Raw genomic sequence first — 27,354 nt, 5'->3', positions numbered from 1 at the left:
TATGTTGAAATAAGAGCAGTGTTCAAAGTCGGATGTTACATTTAAGATCGTCTTAAGATGAATCAATCAGTCTTAAGATGAATCAATTAGAGAGTCGTATTAACATCTTAAGACATTATTTTAAGACGATCTTAAAATAAGAACGCATTATAAATATTACCTTAAGAATAGACTAGAAGCCACAGCGTTTCCAAGCTACATATATAATCGCTATATGTGTAAAAAGCTTCATGTAAAATTTCAAGTGTGATTATTTACATTGATATTTTAGCGCTTGTGCTGCGCACATAAGCTGGTTCTAGATTAGTCGCATCGTAGTGTCTCAAGCGTTGCGATCCAATCAACATCAAGCTAGCTCTATTTCGATTGAACAGTAACACTTGCGACACGCTTATAATCGAAAGATACCGGTGACATTATATATAAAAGTGTTTTTAGATTTTTTAAATTACGGTTTTCATTTATAAGTAATTTTAATTTAAAGTTTGTCGATGTCACAAAACTCCAGCTAAAGCTAGCGGTAGCGTCGCGAATTTGGCAACGACATGAACATATGAACATAATGACGTTCACGCGTCAAGCCATCATGTCAAACGGTTATATTTTTATTTTATGCACTTGGCGTCGCGACGCTACTGCATCGCTTGATACTGCTTCTGAAATGTACTGAGCACGTAGAAGTTGAAAATTCCATAATTATTGAAATATAGAATATAATAAATAATTGAAAAAAAAAAAACTGTCATCACAATATTGAGACATACAACCGAGTTATATGACTTCTTGTTTTTTTTATTTAAAAATTTATAGGTGAATATGTATTACTGTTGTTCTAGTATCTAGTGGAAAAGTTTCAATTCAAATTCTCGAGAAACATGTCGGCCGCGTCACGTGTTTTGCTATACGATTATAAATAGAACTAAACAGTCATTTTGAAAGTATCGTCGTGAGAGAGGTCAGTGCTGCCTCTAAAGATTGCGGAGAAAATTAAATTCGTATGCGTAATGTAATTTCCGATTTCGTAGTTAATCAAATTATATAAACTACAGTTTCGATAAATATTGGCGCTTAACGATCGTCTTGCGTGTTTCGAAGATGGAGTCTTATAGTGATTCAGAAGAGGTTAGTAGCAAAATTCTCTACGATGACGTTTTGATACACTTGGCACTGGTCACATCGTGTAAAAAAAAAACTTAAGCTAACTCAAATATTAATAAACCCTTAATTATAATAAAGCATTAATCTGATCGCGTGTCTTATCCATATCTTATTTTATTATTTTTTATTGTTTCCATTAACATACCTACTTAAACTAAAACAGTTTTAATGAATATAGGTTGAAAACTTAACCATTTCTATAAATAATTTTTAATATTAATTGTGTCATAACTGATTTATTAACTTCTACGTGTTATATGCGACACATAGAAGATTCGCCTCAGTGCTTACAAACCGCGTTCTGATTCAGTTTTAATAAGTACACACTTTATAATGAACCATCTCAATGGAAATCAATAAGTTAATATCAACCAGTTATTACGATTGGATGGGCATTATGGGAGATTATCTTATTGGAACTGTAATTCTCTCTCTTCCAAATAGACTATCAGTGTTACTTATCTCCATTTCTTTCTCTTCACATCGTATGCAACAAGTAGAAGAGACAATAAGTCAGTTATGATACTAACATACAGAATTATTTATATCTGAAAAATGGTTAAGCTTTTGACCTATATTTACTGAGGCATTTTATTCAATACACACACACATCATACACGTGCGCGCTGAATTGGTTTTTTTTTTTTTTGAATACTCCCTCTTTTTATAGTTTTACAATTTCTCATAAAAATAGAAACGATGTCTGTATTTTAATGACTCTCAAAAATTATATCTTTGTCTACATAAAATTAATTAAGAATATATATTATATTTATACAAAGATATTGTTTTCAAGGATCTTTATTATATCAATAGTTGTTTTATATAAAGTATAAAAAATTAAAGTGATAAAGACAAGACATGATCAGGCAGTAGTAGTTATAACATTTAAAGTAATACAATAAAGTTGTGAAGGAATTAAATGTAATAACTACTACTGTCTGATCATGTCTTGTTTTTATCACTTTAATGTTTTCACAACGTTTACGTTGCTTTTCTCTCTCTTGGATCTTTTATATTAGTAATATCTATTTCTTCTCTTTATTTTGTTTATAAAATCTAAAATTTTTATATTACCAAAAAGAACACATATGATTTATAGCAAATGGTTTAAAGCAAGTGTGGTTTTACATAATTTTTTGATCACTAATTCATGTAGGTATACGTTTATTGCCGGAAAAGTATCGTTTAATTCATTCACTTCTCTTTAACTGCGGGTAATTTTTCAAATGCTCGTCAAAGGTAATGTCCATGAAATGGATTTAAAAGCGGCGATCAGTCGCCGCGAGAGTTCCGGACTTATGACGAACGTGGCTGAAAATAACGACTGTTGGCCAGAAATAACTGAAAAAGTGAGAAAGAGAGAGAAAGAGTTATTCGTCGCGATTTCCGCATATGTCGTGGCATGATTGAGTTGTTGTATACTCATTCGTTATTCTATTATAACATATTATGATATATTGCTGATATATATATATATATATATATTTCAGTTGGTAGAAATCGTAAACATTGCTGGGTAAATTCCGAAACGGGGCAATCGACGTGTAATACGGCGAAATACATATTCTAAGTTGGAATTACTAACAACTAGAGAATGTAAACAGGTTTCCGATTAACGCAGTTTGATAAGTCGCGAATATTTCCTGGTATTCCGTTTTTAGCCGAGCGTGTATGTTAATGGCATGTTCTATTTTATCCAGATCGATCGCTACGTTAAGGTGACCTACTTTCTTTAATCCTTTGCTTATTGACTTGTAAGTCTTATACAAACATATAGTTATTTTTATTTATTATTAAATTAATACATACAGTCTTCCATGTTTTTATAATATAATAGACTCTGCATTTCGTAAATACTTGTTGTATTTTGTCAAATACAACGAGGGCAGCCAGTCACTTAGATTTTACCTTTTACAAGTTAATTTCAAGAGAAGTTATTTGAAGTTATTTCGAAGAGTGTCTTTGAAATTTTTGCAGCAAACGCCAAACGTCGTACTTTGAACTGTCAAACAGGGAAGAAAGATATCGTGCCGAACAAGGTCACGTCTGGCGTCCGACCGAGACGAGGGCGAGGCTACGGACAAATAAATTACAACCTTTCTTGTTCGATGACTCGATTTACATCTTCTTTTACATAGATGCTAATTTGACGGTTGATATCTCCCCCATGATTCTTAAAATATATTCTTGCCCCATGATAAACAAGATATCTAAGAAGAATCTGTTTTCTCTCTTTATTATATTAATAATTCATTTAATTATTGATGTAATAAAGAAATATTTATTGTATAATAATTATTTCTATATTATATCAATAATTAAATAAATATTACTACATTAATTTGTGATTCTATAGATAATTGATTAAATAGTTTAGAAATATTTCATACCATAAAATAATATTATCAGGATAATATTTTCGATATCAGTTTTTTTCAAAGATAAAAAAACGAACACATAAAAAACACTAAAATAAAAAATCACAGTATATTTTTTTTTTCATTTTAACATTTGTTATTTTAACATTAATTATTTTATTATATTTCTTGTTTTTTTATTGTCATGTATATTATATATCAAAATCTTTTTTATGACGTGTAAAGAACTTTACATTATTTGGAAAAGAAAATTCTTTAATGAATCGAAATTTAAAGAATGAATTGGGGAAGCAGAAGGGAATGTGGATGAGCATGTAGAGGTGGATCAGTCGTATGAATACGCGACTGTGACTAAGCAGGAGACAGAAACGAGTGCCAAACACTTCTAGATTGTCATGAAGAAAAGATTTGAATACCAACGTCTTATTTGACGCCCACGTTTCGTTGACATCGGTCAATGGCGCGTGCATTCACGTTGACGCACGTGCGAAAGTTTTACGCGTGATCTTTCATCGTATATATACTTGGTGTGTCACAAATACTCCAATACATGAAATTGAATTAATTATAAACGTACTTATATTATATTTAATTATAAATTATTTATATATAACATGCTTAGTGTTATGTATGATTTGACACACATTAAGTACTCAATTGATCACTAAAGATTGAAAATTATAATAATAGTTCCTTCCTTTTTAAGATCAGAGTTTGTCCACAATATCGATGAAAAATAAGCAAAATTGGCATGATGCATAAATATAATATACTATATTAAATTAAATTTAAAGCAGATTTCTAGAATTTTTAAAAGTTGCATTAATTTTGGACATGTATGGTATATCCTGCAATTTATATGAGTGTTTACAATTTATGCGCCAAAATATCTACTCATAACGCTAAGCACATGTATGTGTGCTATATAATTTCTCTTAAATTAATGATTGGATTTTAGTTAACGTATTCTTATATTACTCTGCAGATATATGATTGTGCGAAAGACTTCATTAATTTTGAATCACTGCGTTCTAAACTATAGGCTATGTAATGTATGGTAGGAAATGAGCTTGGTACATCATTTGAGTGATTTTATGACCTTAATTTGGCTTTAGTTATGTAAGTCCGTCAACACAGATTCGCCTAATTACTTCGAAATCTGGTGTGACGTGCCAAAAATGAACGTATACGTGTACTTCATCAGTAAGAGGAATATTGCTTTTATATACCAAAAACTCTGAATGCCGATTATATTATATCATATAAACAACATCGTGTTCAACTTTGCGATGTCTTCATGATTTCTATGAGAAAGCAACTCTATAAATTTTATAAAACTCTGCTGTTAATAGAAAAGAAATAATAAAAAGTTATAGATAATAACTTTTAGAATCGCAGTAAACAGAAAGACCTAGTAATGTCAAGAAAATTTATTTCTTTAGTGTATTTATGAAGATACTTTAGTTTTATTTAAACATCACTACTATAAGCTTCAACTTTTGGTTGTGTCAGATAAATGTTCCCTCATTTTTTTTTGCGGATAACACATAGTAGACCTTCAATTTTGTGTTAGACTATATTTTCGTTGCTTCTGCTGATTTTAATTTATTGCATTCTTGATGCGAGCTTTTTTCATCGATTGATAAGGAGCTAGAATTCTCGGACAGGTCGTTGCCACGTGGAGGGTCACCGGTAGGATAATTTATAGACTCCACCACGCACATACGCGATGATCGTTATATATACGGTCTCTGGAATTTTAAATAGTATATTTATAACTCCGGTTCTAAGTTTGTCCTAAAGATTTCAGTGACAGATATTGTACTAAATCCGAGTTCTTTCATTCCATCCAGTTTTTTCTCGAGTCACAAGTAGGCGAAAGGAAAGGAAAATTATTAAGAAAGTTTTCTTATTTAAAACTTTAAAATTTAAAAGTTTTTAGCTTTTACCTATAGAGAGAGATAGAGAGACATTAAAAATTTCTACAATGTTGTTGATTTTTTTTTTACAAAATTGACGAAGTTATAATTGACAAGCAAAGATTGTTTACTGTAATTAAGAAAGCTACAGTTGAAAGAAAAAGCAAAATCTAAAAATATATGTCTTTTTTAAGGAAAGATCTATGATTTTAGAATAACTTAAGAATATAAGATTAATAGACGCTTATTAGAACATAAAGTCCTTGACTGAAACTAATTTTTATCAAAGCCTCTCTTCTCGATAATTTTTAAATTAATACCCGTAATATCTTCATAACGAATTGATTTAAAACTCCGCCAAAATATAAAGTATTGTTAAGGACGCATTTTTTAAATTAATAAGTATTATTCAACGCTTTATATGATTTATTATTGTTCGATTTTTTTGTGTTAATCATTATATCTTTTTATATTTCTATTTAATTATGTCAATACATTAGCGTTGTTTTAAACTTTTTCTTGAATGTGTGACTCTTATTAGCCTTGTACTGTTTTATTTTAAATACTAAGAGTCCTGTATTTTTATTTTTATAATTAATAAGTATGTTTCCTAGTACGTACTTATAAAGGAATAAATTCCATTCCAGATACGTATTTGCATTCTTGAGCTTGTGTTGCAACTACAAGGGTATCGTTGACGTATTCGCACGCGAGTTTGTTGATGAGAGCAGAAACGGATCTAATTCCGGCGTATGTTTCAGAAGTAATGAAAATGCAGCGTCATAAGCGTCATATTTTTGAAGCTCCTTTTATGGATGTTCATCATGTTGAAATTTGCGACGTTTGCGTAGCGTTTCTCGCAAAATAAATATTTACACAAAATAGATTTATATGCGTTCTAAGTTAAATTCTCGTGAGAGTCACGGATACAAATAATATTGTTATTATTCATTTTTTAAAATTATATCTTTTGAATTATAAATTAATGAATTATAAATTAATTTTTTTAAAAACTTTTTTTTTCTTTTATTTGATGCTAGATAATAAAATAATTGAATAGTTTAATTTACAAAAAGAACGGTTTTGTTGAAGTATATCTATAAATTTAGCTAGATATATTATGGTTCGGTCAATAAGTTTATTGGACATCGAAATAATTATTTAAAATAATTATGTCGGAAGGTTAAATATGACGATAATACAAGAAGTGTTGACATTTTAGCAAAATTAATTTGAGAATTCTTATGTAATTATTTTAATGATTTAATATAAAATTGTTTTCAAACCAGTGTATTTAGTTAAATTTTTAAATACTTCAGTACAACTATTCTTTTCATGCTGCAAAATGAATACTGTTAAATGCTAAACAGAAACACAACTTGCCATGATAACGAAGTAGCTTTGTAATGGATAAAGCAGTGAATGTCACGTAGGATGGAGAATCTACAAATTTAACCGATTCCTAGATAAATTAAGAACACGTGAGATATTTGTAAGGTGTTTTATCGATGTGGACTACTTCGTGCCCTCGCGATTTACGCGCATTCGAGCTCGTGCGATCCAGCTCGTATATCGTTCGTTTGTCAGTGACAAATTGTCGTCGGTCAAAAGTTAATTTAGGAAATTAAATTCGGATTGTGCTGCGTTTAGTACACGTTGTACTCGTCGCCGCCCTCTAGACATTTATATACTCAAGTTTCCTGAATGGCCATGCGATCGTTATACGATGGTCTCTAATTTTGGGAGACGTGCACGCGATCCGATATAATTGCATTGCCAATCGATTTATGGCTCTTTTACAACATCGACGCTTTTTTTTTTGTAAATTTATCTGTGATCACAATTCTAGATTTGCAGACCATTATAATGGATCAAAAACAAGTCAACTTCAGGATTTTTTTTTAGAAATTAGAAATAAATATTTCTAAAAACTTATATTATTAATTATTTTTATTATTATTCCTATATTAGTATCTTTTATTATTTTTATTATTTACTATTTTTTTAATTCATAAAAATGGTTTCAATATTCAAGTTAAACAAAAATACATTTTAAATATAATAGAACGTTTTATGTATAATAAAAATTAAATGTATGTATATATATTTGAAACAATATTTTTCTTGTGTGTGTGTATTTGTTAATACTAAATTTTTTATTTACAATTTCCAAAAATGATTAGTAAGTGGAATTTATAGCGGATATAGAGCGACATTCTGGGAAATGTTAAGATATTCGTGAATATCGCACCGATCGTTCATCCGGTAAACAAACTGTTCCGTTTGCGATCTGATTCCCGAAAACAGAATACAACATGAATGAATCTACGTTTGCGATTGATGAATTATCATTTCCGGAGCAGAAGGCCGTCTGGCAACCAATCAAGTACCTGGGAATCGGCTTGGAAACATGGCAAATATTTTAGACTGCGCCGAAATATTCCACAGCAGGGTGGGAGCCCTTGGGATGCCGTTGGTTTCTTATAAAAAGAGCCGCGCAGCATCGCGACATCGTCATATTCGCGTCGGCAGTGTCGAGTGAACTACGTATCGGAGTACCGGAAGTGAGAGTAGGGTGTCGGTTCAAGATAGTTTTTATTACTTGGATGAAACACGCGTCTCTTTTATTATACTTCGAGCATTATTCTTTTGTGACTTTGTTGGATTTAATCGCGATATCATAATGTCTTCGATGATGTATGTGAGTATTATCGAGACATCTTCTTTGATTACATCATTTTTGGGAAACAAATTAGCAATGGCATTCTGAAATAATTCAAAATAATTTGAGTTTCTTGAAGGAAAATTTGATAGAATTAATCCTATAGAATTAATCCTAAGAATATATTTAATTTATAATTTTTGATAAAGAATAAAAAAAAATAATAGAAAGTTTTTTAGATGAGACACATACTGAGTTAATTAAGAAGAGAAATGGATATCATTACTTCATACGTTTTTACCGAATTATCTTTCTGTACAATTATTTTAACAAATTTTGTAAAACATGGTATTTGTAATATTAATATTTAACAAGAGTATATATCGTTATTCATTACGATCAATTTTGAAAAGTTATCAATTTAAATTTAATTTTTCCATCAAATACAAAGGATTTTAATTCAAATTTTTTATCTTTCGATACGAATGAACGTATGAATGCGTGAATGAACATATAACTACACACGCGATTTTGCGTGAAAATTTGTCAAGGTGCCATTGAGACGTCATTTATGGTCAGGGTCAATCCATAGGCTCAGTTTGGCAAATTCCCAGAAATTCCTGTCTCATCAGGTGCCGAATAACTCAACTCCGTGCAATTTTCATCGAAGCATCTTGAGTCTAGGAATTTTTAAAACATAAAATTTATTTCCCTTTATTTTTTCAAATTCTATATAATACTTTGTTTATACAAGCCATTTGTATTCCACGAAATGAAATGTTTCTTGATCTATTTTGTTTTAATAGACTAATAATGAATTAATTAATAACTAATTGGACTCTTCGTCTTTGAAGGAATCTTTGGGAGCCAAGGTTGCTATGTTCAACCAATATGCTGACAAACATAAAGACAAGCAAAGCAAAAATCCGTTCAGTTCTGGTCTGGACATTGAAAAACCGAAATTTTCAAAAGAGGAATATGGCAGGTACGTGGAATTTAAAACTAATAATATTTATAATAAATTAATAACGATATAAAACTGCTTTATGTCAATTTAGGATTTGTTAATTAACTATGTTTTATTAAATTGTTTTTATTATTATTAGACCAGAAGCAGGTTCTTTATCTGATCTTCGCGGTCGTAAAGCGAACGCTCACGTCTTGAAAGAAATTCTGGAGCTTTGTGAGATTATTAATCACGAAGGCACTCCCTGTCGGGATCAACCTGACGTAATCGCCATTACATTCGGTGATATCTTTAATATTTATACAAACATTAGCAGCAAATGTGTAGGATTGTTGCTGAGAGCAAGGAAACAGAAGTTTTTAGAATTCGAAGGCGAATGCCTTTTTCAGGTAATTGGATAATATTTCTAACATTTAAACGCTTTCGCATTAAATTAAGAAAGATCATTTAGTTGTGAATGATTTTCGCGAAAATTTAAATTTGACAAAAACTGAGTTGCTTTATAAATATACTTTTTTACTTATTAGTCAATATTATGTAACATAAACTTAATTTTCCTAGAGAAGAGATGATGATGTACCGATATTTCTAATCAAATCCATCGAAGATATACGTAAAGAATATAATCAACGACTTGCAGAAATCCGAAACATTGCACTGGATAGTTGAATTATCACTGTTCCAATTAATGTTACCGTCAAATAACATTCGTGATTGTCGCAATCAAAGGATCCAGTTTAGCCTGTATTTATTCATTTATATTTTACAGAAAGTAACATGAATGACCAGTATAATATGTAATAATTTATATTTAATTCGTTGATTTTACGTACTGAGAGTGAATGAATGCGGATCGATGTAAATATTTTCGCGAGTGGCGTATGTGAAATATTTTAATGTGACACTAAAACGATTAGCGATTAATGTAATTTTTATAGAAATATTTTACTGAAATTGTTAATTATGTAAATATCTGGCGCAAAAAAATAAATAATTGATATCTCATATATTCTTCTATGTCTGTCAAAAACATTACATTAAGAGGAAGCGTCGGAATATATAAATATATTGCGACGGAATATATAAATAATATTATAATATAGTCCTGTTCTACATTTTCTTATCATTTCGAGGAATTTCGAGTGATTTTAAATAAGATTTTAAAAGAGAGGAAAGAAAAGAGTATGCAAGGAAGATAATCGCATAATTTATATTTGTATATACAGTCACTTTACAACTCGCACTTTGTTACACAGTGTAGCTCGATTACTTTAGGTCAGCGAACGCCAGGTGATCTCACAATCAGTACAGACGATATCAAAGTAAAAAAGGAAAATTAATTAATAAGAGGGGCGTCCGCCGCGTATATCTCTCGCGCGAAAAAGATGGGCGACGACGCTGAATGGGATCTTTTGTGTCCGTCCAACCGGAAGCTTCGATAAGCTTCTTCAATGTGTTGCAGGACAAACGAGAGCCTCGTATCTTCACCGCGTATTCAGCGTTACGTGCAGCTGATTGAATTTCGTATGAATTATTTAGACCTGATATAGTTGAATTAAAAACCTTTACATTTCAATGTTCTGGAAAATTGTCTTAGCGCTAAACAAGCGCGGTGAGGATAGAAGACCAAATCTCTCATTTTCAAAGGCAGCTAGTTCGATACAGCACTCGATGATACGCGAATACTTCGATCATCAAAATGTACACATCTTTCCGAGAAAAAACATCAATAGGGTTTCTATCTCTATATTGGCAGTAGCGTTAGTCGTATATTGCAACGGAAGCCAACATGTTTTCTTTCTTTCCATACATCTGCGTTTTCCTCTGACTCGGTCAAAGCGACAATTTTGTTTATTAAGTAAATTCCAGGATGGGGGCGTACTCAAAAGGGGGTGGGGGATATTTGCCTTTCCCTGAATTTAGCAAGAAGAAACTGTGAAAATTATTTTTAATAAAAAGTTAAACGCTTATTGCCCAATTTTTGTGATTCATGTTATTCGTAACAAAATTCGCTGATGGCTCATTTTAATACAAGTACTTTAAAAAGTTTTGTGTGAAGACAAATTTATCCCATCCCCTTAACTGAAATCCTAGATATGTCCATGAATTTCGGTATAAGTATTTGTCGCATATAATTTCAACTTCTTTGTAATCTACACTGTTAAATTCACAATGTTAAATTATATCCCATTTGAGTTATTTTTTGATCGTTTCAGGTTGCTTTTGTTTTTATATACGTTAATGTGGGCATTATTTACTTTGTAGTTAATTACAGAAATGGACTTATTTAAATTTTGATACAAATAGAAGTTAAAAATAACAAAATGTCATTTTTTTTTAAACTCAGAGGTTGGGTTATCATTGCTTCTTTAATATCTAACAGTGTATCATTTGGAAAAATTAATGGATTTAATAGAGAGAAAAACATAAAAAATGTTCAGATGTATAATTTTCGTAATAAGTGTGTATCGAGTCTTAAGAAACGCATATATAGCCTTCTTTCATTTTCTTCTCTTTTTCGTCTCCAATTATAAATATGAGCAAAATTGCGGTAGGATAAAGATGTTTAACAATTGCTTCTCTCTGTTGAGTCTCTTCGATTTTCGTTTAGGGGGCACGTCAGTGGTTCGATATGTCGACGATAAAGATAAACGGAGAGGGTAAAAAACCTTCCAAAAGACAAAAGTTCGCGTGTCGAAAAGGGAGGGATATGTGTACGAAAATTGCGCGCGATTGATATTCGCGTTGCTCGCGGATATGGTTCAATTGGACAGCGATCGCGATTGATCGATATTCCGTAAGAGCAGTCGTATTTCACAATTTTAATTACATCGTAGAAAGCCGTAATACACGTATAAATATTGCATAAAATTCTTATTATATATAATCCTCTCATTTGCGATGGCTTTTAGGAATTCTTTAATACGTCTCTTGCATTTCACATCAATTCGTGGCTCTTCACGAAGTAATTAGGTTTTTCATGAAATACTACAACATATACGTACAAAGAATATTCGAATATGGGTCGAAGAAACCCGACGATGTTCGCCGCTATTTCATGTAAGCGTATTTTCCAGACCGTACATTGAGCGTCCACATTTAGCGCCGAATACGGCTGTTTTATTTTTCATTTGGCTATTATATTATTATGAAAGTGGCTTTTTATCAGCCTTTCATTAAATGTACACGTTTAGCGGTAAATGTCGGATGTCAATACGGACTGAAATTAATGGGGCTTGATTCACACTATCAGGGACGGATTTAATTGAATTGAGATATTGAAAGTTCTTTTCAGAAAAAGTGAAGCTACTTTTGTTTAACATACTCATAAGAAAATAATTTTACACTAACTTATATATTCCTCTATATTATTACATACGTACTTTTCTTTCGTATTATTACATTATTTATACATACTCAATTATAATTAATTCTATGATATTTTTTTAAATCAACGCATTAATTGTTTAATTTATGAATGTTAATTACGTAACATACACATAAATTTAGATTTTTACGTGAATTCAGAATTTTATTATTATGTCTGTCGGTGTAATTCGAGAAACATAAGTTTAATATATTTGAACACATACAATTAAACTTCTTATGAAATTAAGAAAAATTATCTATATCTTATATTTAAAAAACGCAGTCTTACGTGATATTAATCTTATGATTGTATATACATTACGTAAAAAGTCGAATTATTATCTACGCAAAGTATGCACTTTTTTTCTATCTAAATAATAATACACTTAAATCATCAATTCCTCCAAATTGGAAGATTTTTCAGATTGAGATTGGACATACACTTATTTGTTAATACTGACAATGAGTTATTGCAAAGCGTCACTGAGCCCATAGTTTGAATCAAGCCTTTTATACATTGTCTTTGGAGATGTTAACAACGAACGATTTACAACAACGATCGATATGTTACAATCATGGACGTTGCGTAGTTTTATCGATCGCTCATTTAATTTGCTCTTTACAGAAGCGAGCAATCGTTGTTTCCTTCTGTGTAACTATTGCAGCATTCGCCAACACTCGCGAATTATGTTACGATCACTATTATAACGTTCCTTCAGTTTCTTAGCTCGACTCGCATTAAGTTCGATTGCCAACAATGCGATTTGTCCCGACAACTTTGTTATATAACATTTTTTGGCAACACATTTTTTGTCTCTTTTTCAAAACTATTATAAATTATTTTTGCACTTTTTTACAGCGTTAAATTCCTAAACCGAAAGAGCGATTTTTTATTGGAATATCTATAAATTTAATTAGATACACAGAACGGAAACAATTTTATTGAATCATTATAAAATAATTACACAGAAATCTCGAGTATGATGAGTATAGTGTTGCAAAAAGTTTTGTCATTCTAGCAATCAGTTTAAGCATCTTTTATCATTATTTTGATGATCCAATAAAATTATTTTCAGATCTAGCTAAATTTTTAGACGCTTCAGTGAAACTGTTTTTTTCCTATACACTTTATGTCTGACTACACGTTGCATTTTTTATTGGGTTCTCAAGTTTGTACGATCAATACGTCGTCCTTTTCAATAAACATTCGGTATTGAAACAAATTCGTACGTTTTCTTGTACACTTTGTATCAATCGACTTGTCCTTTTTGCGGGATTTAACACAACGTTGGCAAGCGAACGACGTTCGCAGCAACTAAAGTGGATTACGGTCTCTTGGTAGGAAAACAGTGAAATTTGACGGTGTCTCTCAACGTCACGCATTATCAGAGGCATCGTAGAAACGCGCGTCGTTGAATGTGCTGGTGTATGGGTATACCACGGGGATTTCTCGAGGGGTCCTTCGCGCCGCTGCTATATGATCTCATTTCACGACGTTTACGTGACCGGAAAGAAGCGTTTCCACCATTCGCGCCGGTAATCACGTAAACATCCGTCGAACATTTCCAGCCTGTTCTGTTCCGTCACTTTCTCTATCTTTTCGCGTGTAATTGCTACGAGAATCGCGAGATCGAAGATTGATGATTCCGCTGGAATCTCACTCCGTGTTTCTATCCTTTTACGAATTTTTTGAAGAAATTTAACGAAACAAAATTAATATCTTTTCAAGCAGGTTCTTCAAAGAACTTTATAATTATAGCACTTCCAATGATTTTAGCATACAGCACAGATCTTTAAGGGATGTCCTAAAGACATGCAGAGGATGTTCCCACGACATTCCTCGGATAAAGTGGGTATTTAGCGTTTGCTTAACGGATTTCAGCTCATTAGTGTTTCGTTATTAGTGTGTTTGCGGAAAGAGATAAGGATGGAAACGTTTGACGGTCTTTAAATTATCAACGGTTGCGTACAAGGTATGAATAAATTTACGTCGATTAACTTAGGCGCTTAGCTATTTTGTCCGAAGGGAAGAACACGTTCACATCATTAGCTCGACATGCGTGCGTGTGGTTGTCCATATATCGTATATGTATATATATATATATATGTATTTATTTATGTATATGCGTGCATATAATGCGCTCTTTTGAGTCACGCGAAAAATAAATGATGCACATCGCGAGCATCGTTCGAAGGCTAATCCGTGAATTGGTTACGATAATTAGGTCGTTACGATGATCTTTAGGACCGGTTACAGTATGATACACTCTAAAACGAATAATTAAATTCGTTATTTAGCAGCGCGTGTGGATTTATTTACAGGTCATTCGCGCAAAACTTCCTCGCGCGTTGCGTTTTCTTTCGCCGCTCGTGCATGTCTCGTTGTTGCACTTCTGGATGCGAATTAATAATTTATCGGGATCGGCTGTGTCAATTACAGGTTGTTGTCGTTATGTGGAAAATGTCGCTGTGTTGCATTCTGTCGTAACGCGGATGTCCCAGCAAAACAACAAATTACGATAACGTCAAAATTATGTTAATATGAACCATAATTGATTGAAAAGTAACTTTTAGTAATTATTCTGGAGCCATTTCGACATCATTTTGATGTCATGATGATCAAGAAAATACAAACTAAAAGTAACATAACATAAAAATTATAATTTTATACTCAACTATATAAATGCAATATAAACATATGTGTTACATAACAGTTACATTATTGAGAGTGAAATTATAACATTGACGTTACGTTACTTTTAATTGATGTTTACTGGGGACTTGTGTTTTGCTTAAAGTACAGGCATAATTTTCGTGAGAAGTCCATTCGCATTCAAATTCGATTAATAATTAATAGAATAAATCCAAGCAAATTCGCTTAAAATAACATTTTATATTCCTTTAACATCCAAATGATGATTGCGAAATTAAGCTTAATTGGAACCGAAACTTTATTAGTTGAACTGACTGGATATTATATTTAATTTTATAATTAACCTAAGATAATGAGAATCATAATAATTTAATATATTATATAATTTAAGTCGAATATTTTTGACGTTATATTACAATATTTATAAAAATGCTAGACGTTGTCAATGCTCAACAAAAATTGAAGCCGCAAGTTCTTAAAGACATAAATAAGTATCTAGCTTTTACGTATTTAATAACTGCTTTCTCTAGAATAAGAAACAATTTAATACGATTACAAAATAATATTTTCGGATTTAATTCGAGATCGCAGATCTAATCGAAACCTAATTCGGATCTAATCGAGATCTGAACGGTCACAGACTATCCTCACGTCAGCCATCGTCAACAACGTTTATTTACGTGAAACTTGACCCCGATTTTCGTCCATCGAGTGGAATGTAGACTCCTTCGTATATGTATAAGTGTACGTATAATATATATATATATTTATATATAATATATTTATTCTCTTGCGCATTTGTAAAAAGCCTCCCCTACCTAAAAACAACGTGTCGTGTTGCGTGAGTTTGTCTACTATACTGGCGATAAAATCAACAAGTCCTTTAAAATACATATTTCCTCTATTCCAGAAAATCCATTTAAATCTCTCTACCGAACACTCAAACATAACACCGATTTATCGTTTCTTTTTTTTTTTCTTTCTTTCTCTCCCCTCGCTCTTTCGTGTCGCTTCTCGTCGCCTGCATGCGCTTTAGTCAGTCTTGGCATCGTAAAATGTTTAGGTGCTTCAGTACAACTTATAAGTAAGATTCTACAACGAGGTCCGCTTTGGACGGGCCTCGCTTTCTTTCTCTTTCGCTAAATCCGCGCCGTTCGCGCGTTCGCCGCATGCGTATACAGATAGATTCATACATACACATATGTATCAATATTAATCTCGTGTCACCTTAAAAATATATTATTGTCTTTCGATGAAAACGTAGCACTTAATTCGCCGTTCGCTTTTGCTTCTTTTTTCTTCTCCTACTCTTCATCCGTCCACGCGGTGATGATCTTGAGATGACGGACTCTGGTATCTGAACAATATAAACGTGAAATAATCACGCCCTTCACAGCTCTTTTCTACTTTTAAGTCTCGATGTGGTCGGCTTGTGAATAGTGAATGATCGAACGCTGCTACTATACGACTGAGTACTTCTCTCTTTATCCCTTATTAATTACTTATTGGATGGCCCTATGAGAAAGCAGTACTCACGAAGTTTCTATAATACGTCGATAAATCCCTAGTAGTGTCCGCACCTTTCACGCGATATAACGATAGAGTCACGGTTCTCTGACTTTAACAGCGTAACCGCGTCTCCTTAAGCAAACGACCCTGCATTTTATAGTGGAAGTGTTTTGGTTCTCGTTCTGATTCCGGCTTCATTTAGACGTTTAAGCCTTAAACGACCAATGTCATTTTCGATTATAATCCTGGATTTATTATCTTAATTATTTCAAATAAGCTGTTGATTAAAAACGAAGATCCTTCGTCAGATTTAAGTTCATATTTTTCCAAAAATATCATGAATGGATTTTTGAGAATAGAAGTTTCAGACAGTTCTAGTTCTACTCTGGTCCTGTTGAGACATCTTACAAGAGATCAAAAAATTTTGTTTTTTAAAGTTTTTTGAATGAGAATTTTTTTTCGGGAACGTTTTCAGAGTGCGGCTTTGCTTTTCCCTGAGAGACGCACGCTGTGTCAAGGACCTGGTGCGATTCGCGTGAACGAGGACCATTTTCTTCGCACAACTTTGGCAGGAATTAACACGTCGCTCGATCGGATTGGACATGATTGTTTCACACTTTGTCTCGACGGCGATCTTCGTTGCACTTCGTAGTCTGTTAATTCGCTGGGAACACACCAGAGACACCTGCCGAGTTTTCAACGGCGTGGGGTAGGGTTGACGATCGTCAGGATACGTTATTGTACTTGTCGTTGTTGATATTTAGGCGATCGTCGATTTTGGTCCGCCGCGTGTGATTTACGCGTGAAGGGCTCGCATTCATATCGCGCGATCAACTCATCGTCGGCGATGTCATCGGATCGATGAGGTTCTCTGATATCGACGTCGCATTGACGATCGTCGGACTCGGGGTTCGTTATCATACGTCGTTGTCGTGGCAGAAGTCGATCTTTCGTCTAGCGAGTTGTAGCCGCCGTTTGTCGACGATGAAGTCCGTCACGCAGCCTTTGATGCCGCGATGGCCGGGCTTGCCGCCGACGAAAACCTTGCCGTTGGTTGTCAGTAACGTTGTTTCCATCGAGACTTTAATGGGCATGTTCTCGTCGATTTGAATTGTACAAGCCTTTCGTCGTCTGGACGCTCGGATGTGATGAAAGACTCCGTCATCCACTCTCTCCTGCAATTATATAATACAATATTAATAATAATGACGAAAATCATGGCAATTTGGTCATTTGGTATGTTTTAGTAGAAATAAACATAGTTTGAAGCAGACAGATGTTTTACGAGAAATTTTATTATTTTATCAATATATTTGTCAAATATAATTCTAAGTAAGAGACAAATGTATATTGCACAAATAAGTAATAGTTATTGTATACAAAATAATTATAATATAAATAAAAACAAAAAGAGGAGGAAAAGTTAATAAAATTGTTGCGCAGAGTAAAAATAAAAAAAAAAGAGTGATACCTATTAAATCAATATAATAGTGCTTACCTTGCTTTTTATGGATATTTCTTCATTAATCTTGCTCTTATAAGTGAGCACCACGTGACCATCATGCAGGGTCAAAAAGAGATGCTCCAATTTTCCTCTTCCTACCCACACGATAAGACCGTCAGGATGTATCGTCCTTAGTCGCAGCTCAAATTTGTTCGATTGCTGTCCTCTGCGTCTAAACGAGCGTGTAATAACAGAATATATACTCATTAAAAAAAGTTTTATTTCAATTTCAAAGCTTAACACATGCTAATAATTTACACTACGCATCTACGTATTTTTCTACACTAAGGTACGCTTAGATGGGAAGTGAAAAAATTACTAAATTAATAAAAAATTGTATAACAAATGTTCCATTAAAGTTTTTTTTTATCTGCATTCGTTGATTTTCTTTATTTTAAATTTTACGTATCAAGTAGAAAAGGAATAAAATTGCGATATTATTATAAAATAACACTTTTTTTATTGTGTAATACGCGGCAACTGTGTCATTGAAAAGAATTATTGTGTGAGAAGCCCATCTAATTGTATCCATAATTACGGTGTTACGTCGATTCTATGTCAATTACATTCCCTATTGCGCAATCAAATAATTGGCTCTGCTGGAGTGATTGCCAGGGATGTGATTATCGCGGAATTTGTTACACGACACTACCATGCGCGAGCAGGAAAATCATTCTATCCCTCAAACGAGTACATCACAGCCATTTTCGATTTTCTAGAAAACTTACTCCGTGTAATCGTAATTGTCGTACTCGTAGTCGTCATCCTCCTCCAAGTCGTAGTCGGAGTAGGACTCCTCAAAGTACTCGCCGAGGGTAGTGTTAGTCGAGTTAGTACTAGTTGGTGGTTACATAATCAGAAGGTTAGTGATAGTAATTATAGTCGGGAATGCTAATTAGCCTAGTCGTTGAGCGACCGAAGTTACTAATTTCAAATGCACCTAATCAAACATCCTTCCTAGAGGATATGCTGATCTAACATTTCGATCGTCGTTTCTTCGAAATTCTAGTCGAGTGTTACTCACCTTCTTCCGTAGCGATGTTTAAATTGCAGGAAGTTATCGCCCTCAAAGCGTACAGGTCGCTCTGATATCTCGGTGCCAGACACATCGTAACCCATAACTGAAAGAAATATTTGTGCTTAAAATTTTTTTCTAAAACTACACATTTGTACAATATAACGATGTAATTGAACAAACAAAAGGTTTTAATATATTTCAATTTTCTAAAGAAAGAAGCATATAATATTTAAGTACATAAAATTATTAAAAATTTATGTTACTATCAAATGTATTTCTACGATATTGTAGAGGAATTTAAATAAATTTAAATAATAAGAAATGGATTGAAAAATTTTTTAAGAATGACAGGAAATAAGGGAACAGAAAAATATATGTGTAGAGAGATAGGTACATAAAAAATTATACATATATTGGGAAATAATGAAATTGCTGAAGAAAATCCTTACAGAATTCGCAATGCAAGCCGTTGTAACCGCTAGCGCATTTACAGAGATAACTATTCAATAGAGGAAGGCAGACTCCGCCGTTGTGGCAAGGGTTCTCGTTGCTGGGACATGGTAGACCGTCGTAAATCTCCGTGTTGTGTTGAGTAACATTCACGGCGAGGTTCTGATATGTTTTGCCATTTACCATTAGTCTCTGTACGGCGCCTACTAATCCGGTCCAGGCTCCGGACAGGCGGTGAACTTCTCGCCAATGTCTATGGAAACAAACAATCGTGACCACATGTATATATACATACACACACACACATATCATTCGTTATTCAAGCAGTATATTGGTGACGTAAATTTATTTTTTATAATACAATTAAACGTTAGAATGTGGATGTTGTTTTTATTACAATAAAACAAATCCTACATCGCGAGAAATATCATAGGAATATCCCTATAGAACGATTTTTAGATATCTCTAAGACATCTCTTGAAAGTTTGTGCTATATGGGTAAGTGTAACAATATGATCTCAAAAATACGTGCTAATTTAAAGTCAGAAAGAAAAAGAGCAGAAATTTCGAGACAATAAAAAGTAAATATAATATGTAATTTAATGAAAATTACTTACTTGACGCCACCAACGTAAAGCGGCATTTCCAGATTTAATTCTGTAAGAGGACTTCCAGACAATCCCCTGGCGACAGTTCCATCGTCGAGCTGAAGAACACCCTCTCTGCCGAGTCTGTTGATCCTCACGCAATGCCACATATCCCGACTGACCAGATCCGGCGATGTAATGTTCGCGATACCACTACCGAGATTGAATCTGAACTCCAATCGGCCGTGAACCAAGTTCAGACTGATAAAGTCGCCCCTGCCATTATTCAGCTGACCGTTGTACAATAGCAGGCCGTCGTTTGCACGTGTGAGAAACCATAACTCGATAGAGAACGCTTTTGCGACGCCTTCAAGAGAGGGCAACTCCAAATATCCATTCCCGTTCATCTCGGGAATTAACAGTTCCGTCAATTCGGCGTCCACTGAAAAAATAAATAAAATTTAAAATAATTTAGAAAATCATAAAACATACACTTTTTTTATAACCCGAATAATAAATTAAATTAGATCACTACGGATAAATCAACTAAATAAAGAAACGCTGAATATCGTGGAGGGTCAAGGTTATATTTTGACGCCTAATAATGTTTCTATGTAAATTTTTAAAAAATATATCTTTTACTTACAAAAACAATTTACATACAGAAACATTATTAAGCACAAAACTTAATCAACTTGACTATATTTGACGCTCTTTACTTAAATATTTGTACTGTAGTTTTAACATTTTTCTTTCTCAAAACTGCATTGGAAGGTCGATATCTATTTGTGTAATAAAAAGAGAAAAATTAGATTGGCCAGGGAAGAAAGTTTTTTTCTCCTAAAAAAATTAAAATGCTGTTGCACTTACGGATCTCGCAATGTTCGCCGGTTCTACCAGGCGGACACTTGCACACATATCCTCCTTGCGGCAGGATATCGCAAGTGGCACCGTTTTGGCAGGGTTCGCCAGCGCACGGGTCCAGCGATTCCTCGCAGTTTCTGCCGGTGAACTGTGGTGGGCATATACACCTGTAGTCCGGTGGATCGTACTTCTCCACCGCATAATTGCCGTGGTCGTAATTTTTGTCGTACTGCAGCTCGGAAATGAATTCGCCTCTCCTCGCATTCTTCTTGGTTCTTCTCTGATCAATTGACGTGCAATGGGAACCCTTGCATCTGACTATGTTCACCCCGCCGCTTTTGCCGTTGCCACCTCTGTTGTTCCGGTTTTTACCCCTCTTCTGTAATCGTCTACAATCCCGACTGTTGCATAGATCTTCTTCGAAGATCGGTTGGCACGTCGCGCCGTTTTGACAAGGCAGATTGGCGCACGCGTTGTCACCGCATTCCTTCACACGATAACTCTCGAGAACGTCCCTATCATGACCCACGTGGAGATCTATGTTGTTTCGATTGATTTTCAGTTTGCGTATGCAGCCGAGAAGTCCGTGGTTGGTGCCGATGTTGTCATAGACCCTGTTTAGAAATGTATCTTGTGTTTAGATATATTCTATCTTATTATTATTTAATATCCAAATTTATAAGAGAAACTGCTTTAAAAGTTAAACAGAGTTTCTTGATTTAAAAAGAAAGCTATAATTTATTAAATTCTGAGATTAAACACTTAAACTTTGAAAATTTATTATAAATATTATATAAATTATATATTTTGAAGATTTAAGATTAGACAGTATGTAAAAAATAGTACAAATTAAAAAAAAAAGGATAATTTTACTTAAAAAATTTCTTTTCTTTTTTATTTAAATAGTACAACATTTTAGAATATTACTTGGTATAATTAGTCGGCATGTTTCCGATAAAAGTATCCTGATTCAAGTCCAAAGATTTCAGCATTCCCTGACTTTGTCCGGCCACGTCTTCGCCATCGTTAAAAATTAATACTCCGTCCTTATGGTATCTTTTAGCCGCCACTCTGTGGAAAGTCTTCATGGTTACCTTTTCCGATGATGTGAGTACTACAGGTCCATTTCCCAAGTTATATCTAAACTGCACGTATCTAAAGCACATAATCATTCATGAGCTCCACAAATTAGATACACCAGTCATTATAATTTCACTAGAAAGTTTTTACGAGTTTTTTTTTTTCGCTTTTATATTCTTTGTCACTGTTAAACGGTTACGTCAATCAATTTTATCATGATCATCTTGATATTTAAAGCGTGTTATAATATTATCTTGACATTTCAAAATTAAATTAATAGTTATCTTAATAGATATCTTGAAATTAAAGTTACAAGGTAAAAGAATTGGATTACTGTATATATTTCCTCAGAAAATGTATATTCTTTTAGATAAAAAAGTAATATAAAAGATACCAACCCGTCGACAATGGCCAACGAGACAAAATCGCCGGAACCATCATTTTTCTGCTGATTATACAGTATGATTCCGTTGTCCGCATACGTTTTGAATTCGACCTCGATGCTGAATTTGTGATACGCTTTCAGCCGGCTCATCCTTACATAGCTTTTGCCATCAAAAGAAGGTATCTCATAATCCCGCTTGTTGATCTCCTCGTCACAAAGCAGCCCGGTGTAATTTGGCCGACAGATACAAACGAACGTTGCGCTGGGCAAATCGATGCAGGTCGAAGTCATGTGGCAGGGATAAGAGAGACACGCGCGAAATTCTTGGGTCGGTGTTACCGGAACGTAATTAGCTAAACAATTGAATAGATAATTGTGAGAAAATTAATCTTCGTTTAATTACGAAGATATTGATAATTTATTGGCTAGAAGTCGAGTTTGTGATCGATTGAACATCAAAAAGGCTGGACGAATTAAGAGTCTCAGCATTGTGAAATTTTTTAATTAAATCTCTCAATTTTAACCGTGTCCACTATTATTAATTAATATTTATCTGAATAATCTTCAACGAGAATGCGTTATGCGTTAATAAATAATAAAAAGTTATTGATACGAGATTTAATTGGTACAGTGTATTACATAAAAAGTTAAAAAATTGTGGCAGTAATAATTATAAGCTTAGTTAATTGAGACTTTTTGTAGACTCATTTTTACACAAATGTAACTTTAATAAATGGTTCAATTTACTTTATTCAGTTTTAAAAATTAAAATAGGATAAAAATAATTTAAAGAAAAATTAAAGTTAAACTATTCTATCATTGATTATAAAAATAGGCATACCGAAGCATTCTTGCCGATCGCTGGTTTCCGCGTAGCCCTCAGAACAGATACAGCCGCCTTTTGAGCATTCGCTGTTCGGTATAGTGCAATCCTTGTCGTCGTTGCAGAGATCACCCAATAAAGCAGTGACTACTCGAATCGTTGCCGGTGTCGGTCGATACACTGTGGCCACTCCTGCAAAAGTTAAATTTTTTTATCGCTCTCTTTTCGCTGAAATACTAAAAAAAACCAATAATAATTCTAGTTTTTATTAGGAAATAAATTTTTAAATTGTTCAGGACTTTCGCAAATTAATTTAAACCATCTAGAAAAGCTAAATATAGCTTTGATAATTTCATCTCCCGATAAACCTTATATTAGTTTATTGAACTAATTACTAGTTCATTGAACTAATTCATTGAACATTGCAACTAAATACGCAGTGAATTTTGAATTATTTAATGTGTTTGTAGAATAACATATATTTCTGTAATTTTTGCATTGTCAAGTATTATCAAACGTGCCACGTTTCAAGCATTGCAAGCAATTTTGAAGCATTAACGTTTCGATCATGTTAATCCACAATTAACGATAAATCAATAATATGGTTAATAAAGTAGTACATTACATTATTTTATCTAGTCGATTGTTTCAATGTATATATTAATTTAATCAGTTTCATATCTTAAAATGTTTTAAACTTTTCGATACGAATTATAGGAAATTAACAATGAGTTTTCTTGAAGACAAATTAACATTTTTGTTTGATTACTTCATTTTTTTCTGAAAGAATATATGATTAAAAGTCTCATAAAGAATTCTGAAAAGGGAACGCTTTATCTTTTTACCATGTTTTAAGTTATCTCTGTCGATGGTGATGGTTTCTTGATGAGCTCGGTGGGTGTAATAATATCGTGGGTCCGGCTCCGGTACCAAAAGATGCCGTGTGGATTTGGACAATGGAGAAATGGCAGCTGCTGGTTGAGTGTATTGTACAGCTGTGTATCTCTTAACGGGGAAGTCCGTATTAACCATAGGATCGTCTGAAAATGTTTGTGAATTCCGATTTTGTTATTATTTTCCCTTTTCGCGTTTTTTAAAAGGTTTCATTTATCTCAAGATTTATAACCAAAAATATTTATTAAAATATTTATCGAAAGGTTCTTTTTTAATTAAATATGGTTTTTCTCAATAATAATTAATGAAAACTAATAAAAAAGGATTATTATTAGACATATTTAGGATGTACATTATTATAATGTTTAATTATTTATCATGTATAGGTCTAATTATTGTTTGAAGAGAAAAAATCAAGTTATAATTGTATTTAATTAATTATGGTTTTATAAAAACCAATTTCGATCAGCATGGTATATGGCATATTATTAACTAAACAAGGTTTGCGGTTTATGGCTGCAAACTACGTATGTGTGTGTATGTGTGTGTTTTGTGTACGGGGGATGAATGAAATTTTATTATGTAAAAAGAAAGAAATATTTAATTATCCTCATTAAAAGTTATAACGATGGTGACGTCTATAAATATATATGACTGTAAAAATTGTAACAGATAGAAAAGCTTTTCCACTGCTTGGATCTCTGTTAATTAATTTCGAGTTAAAACTCTAGTCTTTTTTTGGAAGGGTGAATTTTGCAAAAATAATTAATATTTGTATTTTGCTTTTGTTGATAAAGTAGTATAGCATTACAGTGTATATTTTATTCCATATAAAAAAGATTACATTAAAAAATGTAAACAAGAAAAGAGTAAAAAGTGAACAAAATTTCAGTTCAGATTAACTTTTGCTCGAGCTCGAATAATCCTTATAGATCAACTTAAGTTTTCGTTCGTGCTTATGAAAAATCTTAGCTGAAGGAAACGTCGTGGGAGGCGCTCATTGAGTTTTCCATAATGACGTAAGTTGCGATTCTGAAAGCTATATCTGAAAGTTTTGAAAGAGAACCGTTTCAAGAGCTGCTTCCTAATCTCGCTACTCATAGTGCTCCGTATCTCTACTTTCCTTTCTTTTCCTCATTCTCATATTTCCATAAAATGATTTGTTTTAAAAATACCATTCTTTATACCGAGATGAGTACGAATAAATGCAGCCCCTTATTTTTTAGCTTTAATCCGGCAGATTTTCGCTTTTCTTCTTAAGGAAATGGAAGTAACGTTGTACATAAAATTTTAAGGAAATTATAAATCGAGTTTGTCGATGAAGAACTGATGAAGGGGACATTCTATTTCAATTAACTTAAGGTATTATAGTGTAGGATATCATTTACATCTTCATAATCAAGTGCCGTGTTTTGACTTCGTGTTTTCAATTAACTTTATCTTCAGATTAGATTCTAACGGTTCAGATTAAAATCAAGTTATATAACCGCGATATAGCTTCATAGCGACGTCAATCTCCACAGAGCATTTATAGAATTCCACAGTACGTTCTATAAAATTATCTCATTTCGTTTCCATTATATTCATTTACGTGAAAAGGATTTGCGTCACCCCGACACTCGGATATGCCCGAAGATGAGCGCGACGATGGCGAGACGGCGGCGTTCCTCTAAATAATGAAAATCGAAAAGCTAATTCTATCGGCGCGGCGTAACGCGAAATTGTTAACAGGAGTCACAACGACCTTAATGGGGTTTTAATTACTTTCCAATTGCCGCGTTGTTTCCTGTTATTGTTCGCCGAGGACTTCCGTTATTTTTTTTCTCAACAATTGCCCGCCATCCGATTCTTTCTCTCTCTCTCTCTCTCTCTCTCTCTCTCTCTTTGGACTCTGAACTCTCCTCTTTCCAAATCCGCTTTCTCGCGCATCCAACAATCCGTTTATTTGTCTCCGTATAATCGATTCGTTTATTTACTTCCGTTGCGACAACGAGCTTTTCTCGCGCGCTGTCACTGCTGCAAACATTCCCGCCTCTTTTCTTCTTCCGGAGCGGCTTCGGTTCATTTAAGGGACAAGGACATGCGACGAGAGGGGCAAGAAATATGATTTACGACACGGAAATATGATCTGACATTTTACAATCGGCGAATCTCTTCTCGCTTTGATGAGTATTTCTATTAAATGTAGACACCTAATGAGACGTTGCTTTAGTAAATCTATACACGCTGCCAGTTGAGAACGTAAAGGAATCGATTGATTGCTAAAAGATCTAATTGGATTTTCCGTTTCCTTTCTTTTTTTAATAGAATGTGTGAGATTGGATTAATATTTTTTAACAAATTCGCGAACTTTCTTTAGATCTCAATTTTTTTCGCGAAATGTTACATTTTAATTTTCTCGTCAATGCAATGGAACTTTTAACATTGGAAGATACACTTAATATTAAATTACAAAAGCTGGATTATGCAATTTATTGAATATGGGAACTCGAGTTTTCACGATACAGTAGATTATACTAACTCCTGCGTTATATTGATTTATGCTTTTTTTCTGTAGCAATTTATTTCAGGATGTTCCTTTGACGATGCGAACATTTTCACATGAAAAAGTAAACGTCGGTCGCATCAGTGATCTACCCGTCTTCCTTTTAGTTATCCCGGTACGTGACCTCGATATTCTCGCTTTTCGATAGTAACGCGATCATCGTAACTCGCGCTTACGTCAAGCGTATCGTATACTCGCAGGATATCTGGCAACTACGTCATCCGTCGTCGGTCTACAGAATCCTCTGGAGGAATAAACTACAGTATGGTCTTCCTTCGCACAGAAAGCCGAAAGAACTAGCCGTCACAAGAAATTACGGCATGCATTATTTACCAGGATCCAAAGTGCCGGCGTCCACACCATCCTGTCGTTCAATTCCCCTCCCCCTCCCCTCCCCCTCCCGCTTCCCTCTTGCTGTCGCCAACTTCGATCCTGTGCATTGACGGGGACGAGGCGAACAAGAAGGGTACATCGAACGGTAAGGAACCCCGTGACCATCCAGTGAAGTCGGCGTATACTGGATGAAACTGCTAGAGCGAAGTCGAGGAGAAGATAGAGAAGAAACAGTGAGGAGGGGGGGGGGGGG

General features: G+C 33.6%; 2 protein-coding genes across 3 annotated transcripts in view; one reads left to right on the top strand and one right to left on the bottom strand.

Annotated features, from left to right (window-relative positions):
* Positions 1-948: 948 nt before the first annotated feature.
* Positions 949-9,980, top strand: LOC108773199 (actin-binding Rho-activating protein). Of its 2 annotated transcripts, none has more exons than XM_018538929.1 (4): positions 949-1,122; positions 8,975-9,105; positions 9,227-9,476; positions 9,649-9,980. In XM_018538929.1, the coding sequence occupies exons 1-4, from the start codon at positions 1,096-1,098 to the stop codon at positions 9,754-9,756; spliced, it is 516 nt and encodes a 171-aa protein (XP_018394431.1). In that variant the 5' UTR covers positions 949-1,095; the 3' UTR covers positions 9,757-9,980. The 2 variants fall into 2 exon arrangements, with proteins under 2 accessions (XP_018394431.1, XP_018394432.1); XM_018538930.1 differs by lacking the exon at positions 949-1,122 and adding an exon at positions 7,986-8,159.
* Positions 9,981-17,012: 7,032 nt separating this feature from the next.
* LOC108773168 (agrin) overlaps positions 17,013-27,354 on the bottom strand; it is a 44,966-nt gene continuing 34,624 nt past the window's right edge. The window contains exons 14-24 of the mRNA XM_018538893.1: positions 24,175-24,369; positions 23,348-23,521; positions 22,520-22,859; positions 21,969-22,196; positions 21,048-21,655; positions 20,208-20,619; positions 19,590-19,843; positions 19,147-19,243; positions 18,851-18,958; positions 18,117-18,294; positions 17,013-17,793 (exon numbers count right to left, since the gene is read on the bottom strand). Of these exons, the coding sequence (XP_018394395.1) occupies positions 17,536-17,793; positions 18,117-18,294; positions 18,851-18,958; positions 19,147-19,243; positions 19,590-19,843; positions 20,208-20,619; positions 21,048-21,655; positions 21,969-22,196; positions 22,520-22,859; positions 23,348-23,521; positions 24,175-24,369 (2,852 nt within the window). The 3' untranslated portion in view covers positions 17,013-17,535. The remainder of the gene's footprint in view (positions 17,794-18,116; positions 18,295-18,850; positions 18,959-19,146; positions 19,244-19,589; positions 19,844-20,207; positions 20,620-21,047; positions 21,656-21,968; positions 22,197-22,519; positions 22,860-23,347; positions 23,522-24,174; positions 24,370-27,354) is intronic.

Source organism: Cyphomyrmex costatus, unplaced genomic scaffold (genome assembly GCF_001594065.2).
Source record: "Cyphomyrmex costatus isolate MS0001 unplaced genomic scaffold, Ccosl1.0 scaffold2, whole genome shotgun sequence".
NCBI lineage: Eukaryota > Metazoa > Arthropoda > Insecta > Hymenoptera > Formicidae > Cyphomyrmex > Cyphomyrmex costatus.
Note: the sequence above shows the minus strand (reverse complement) of the source record. Positions and strands in the feature narration are given on the sequence as shown.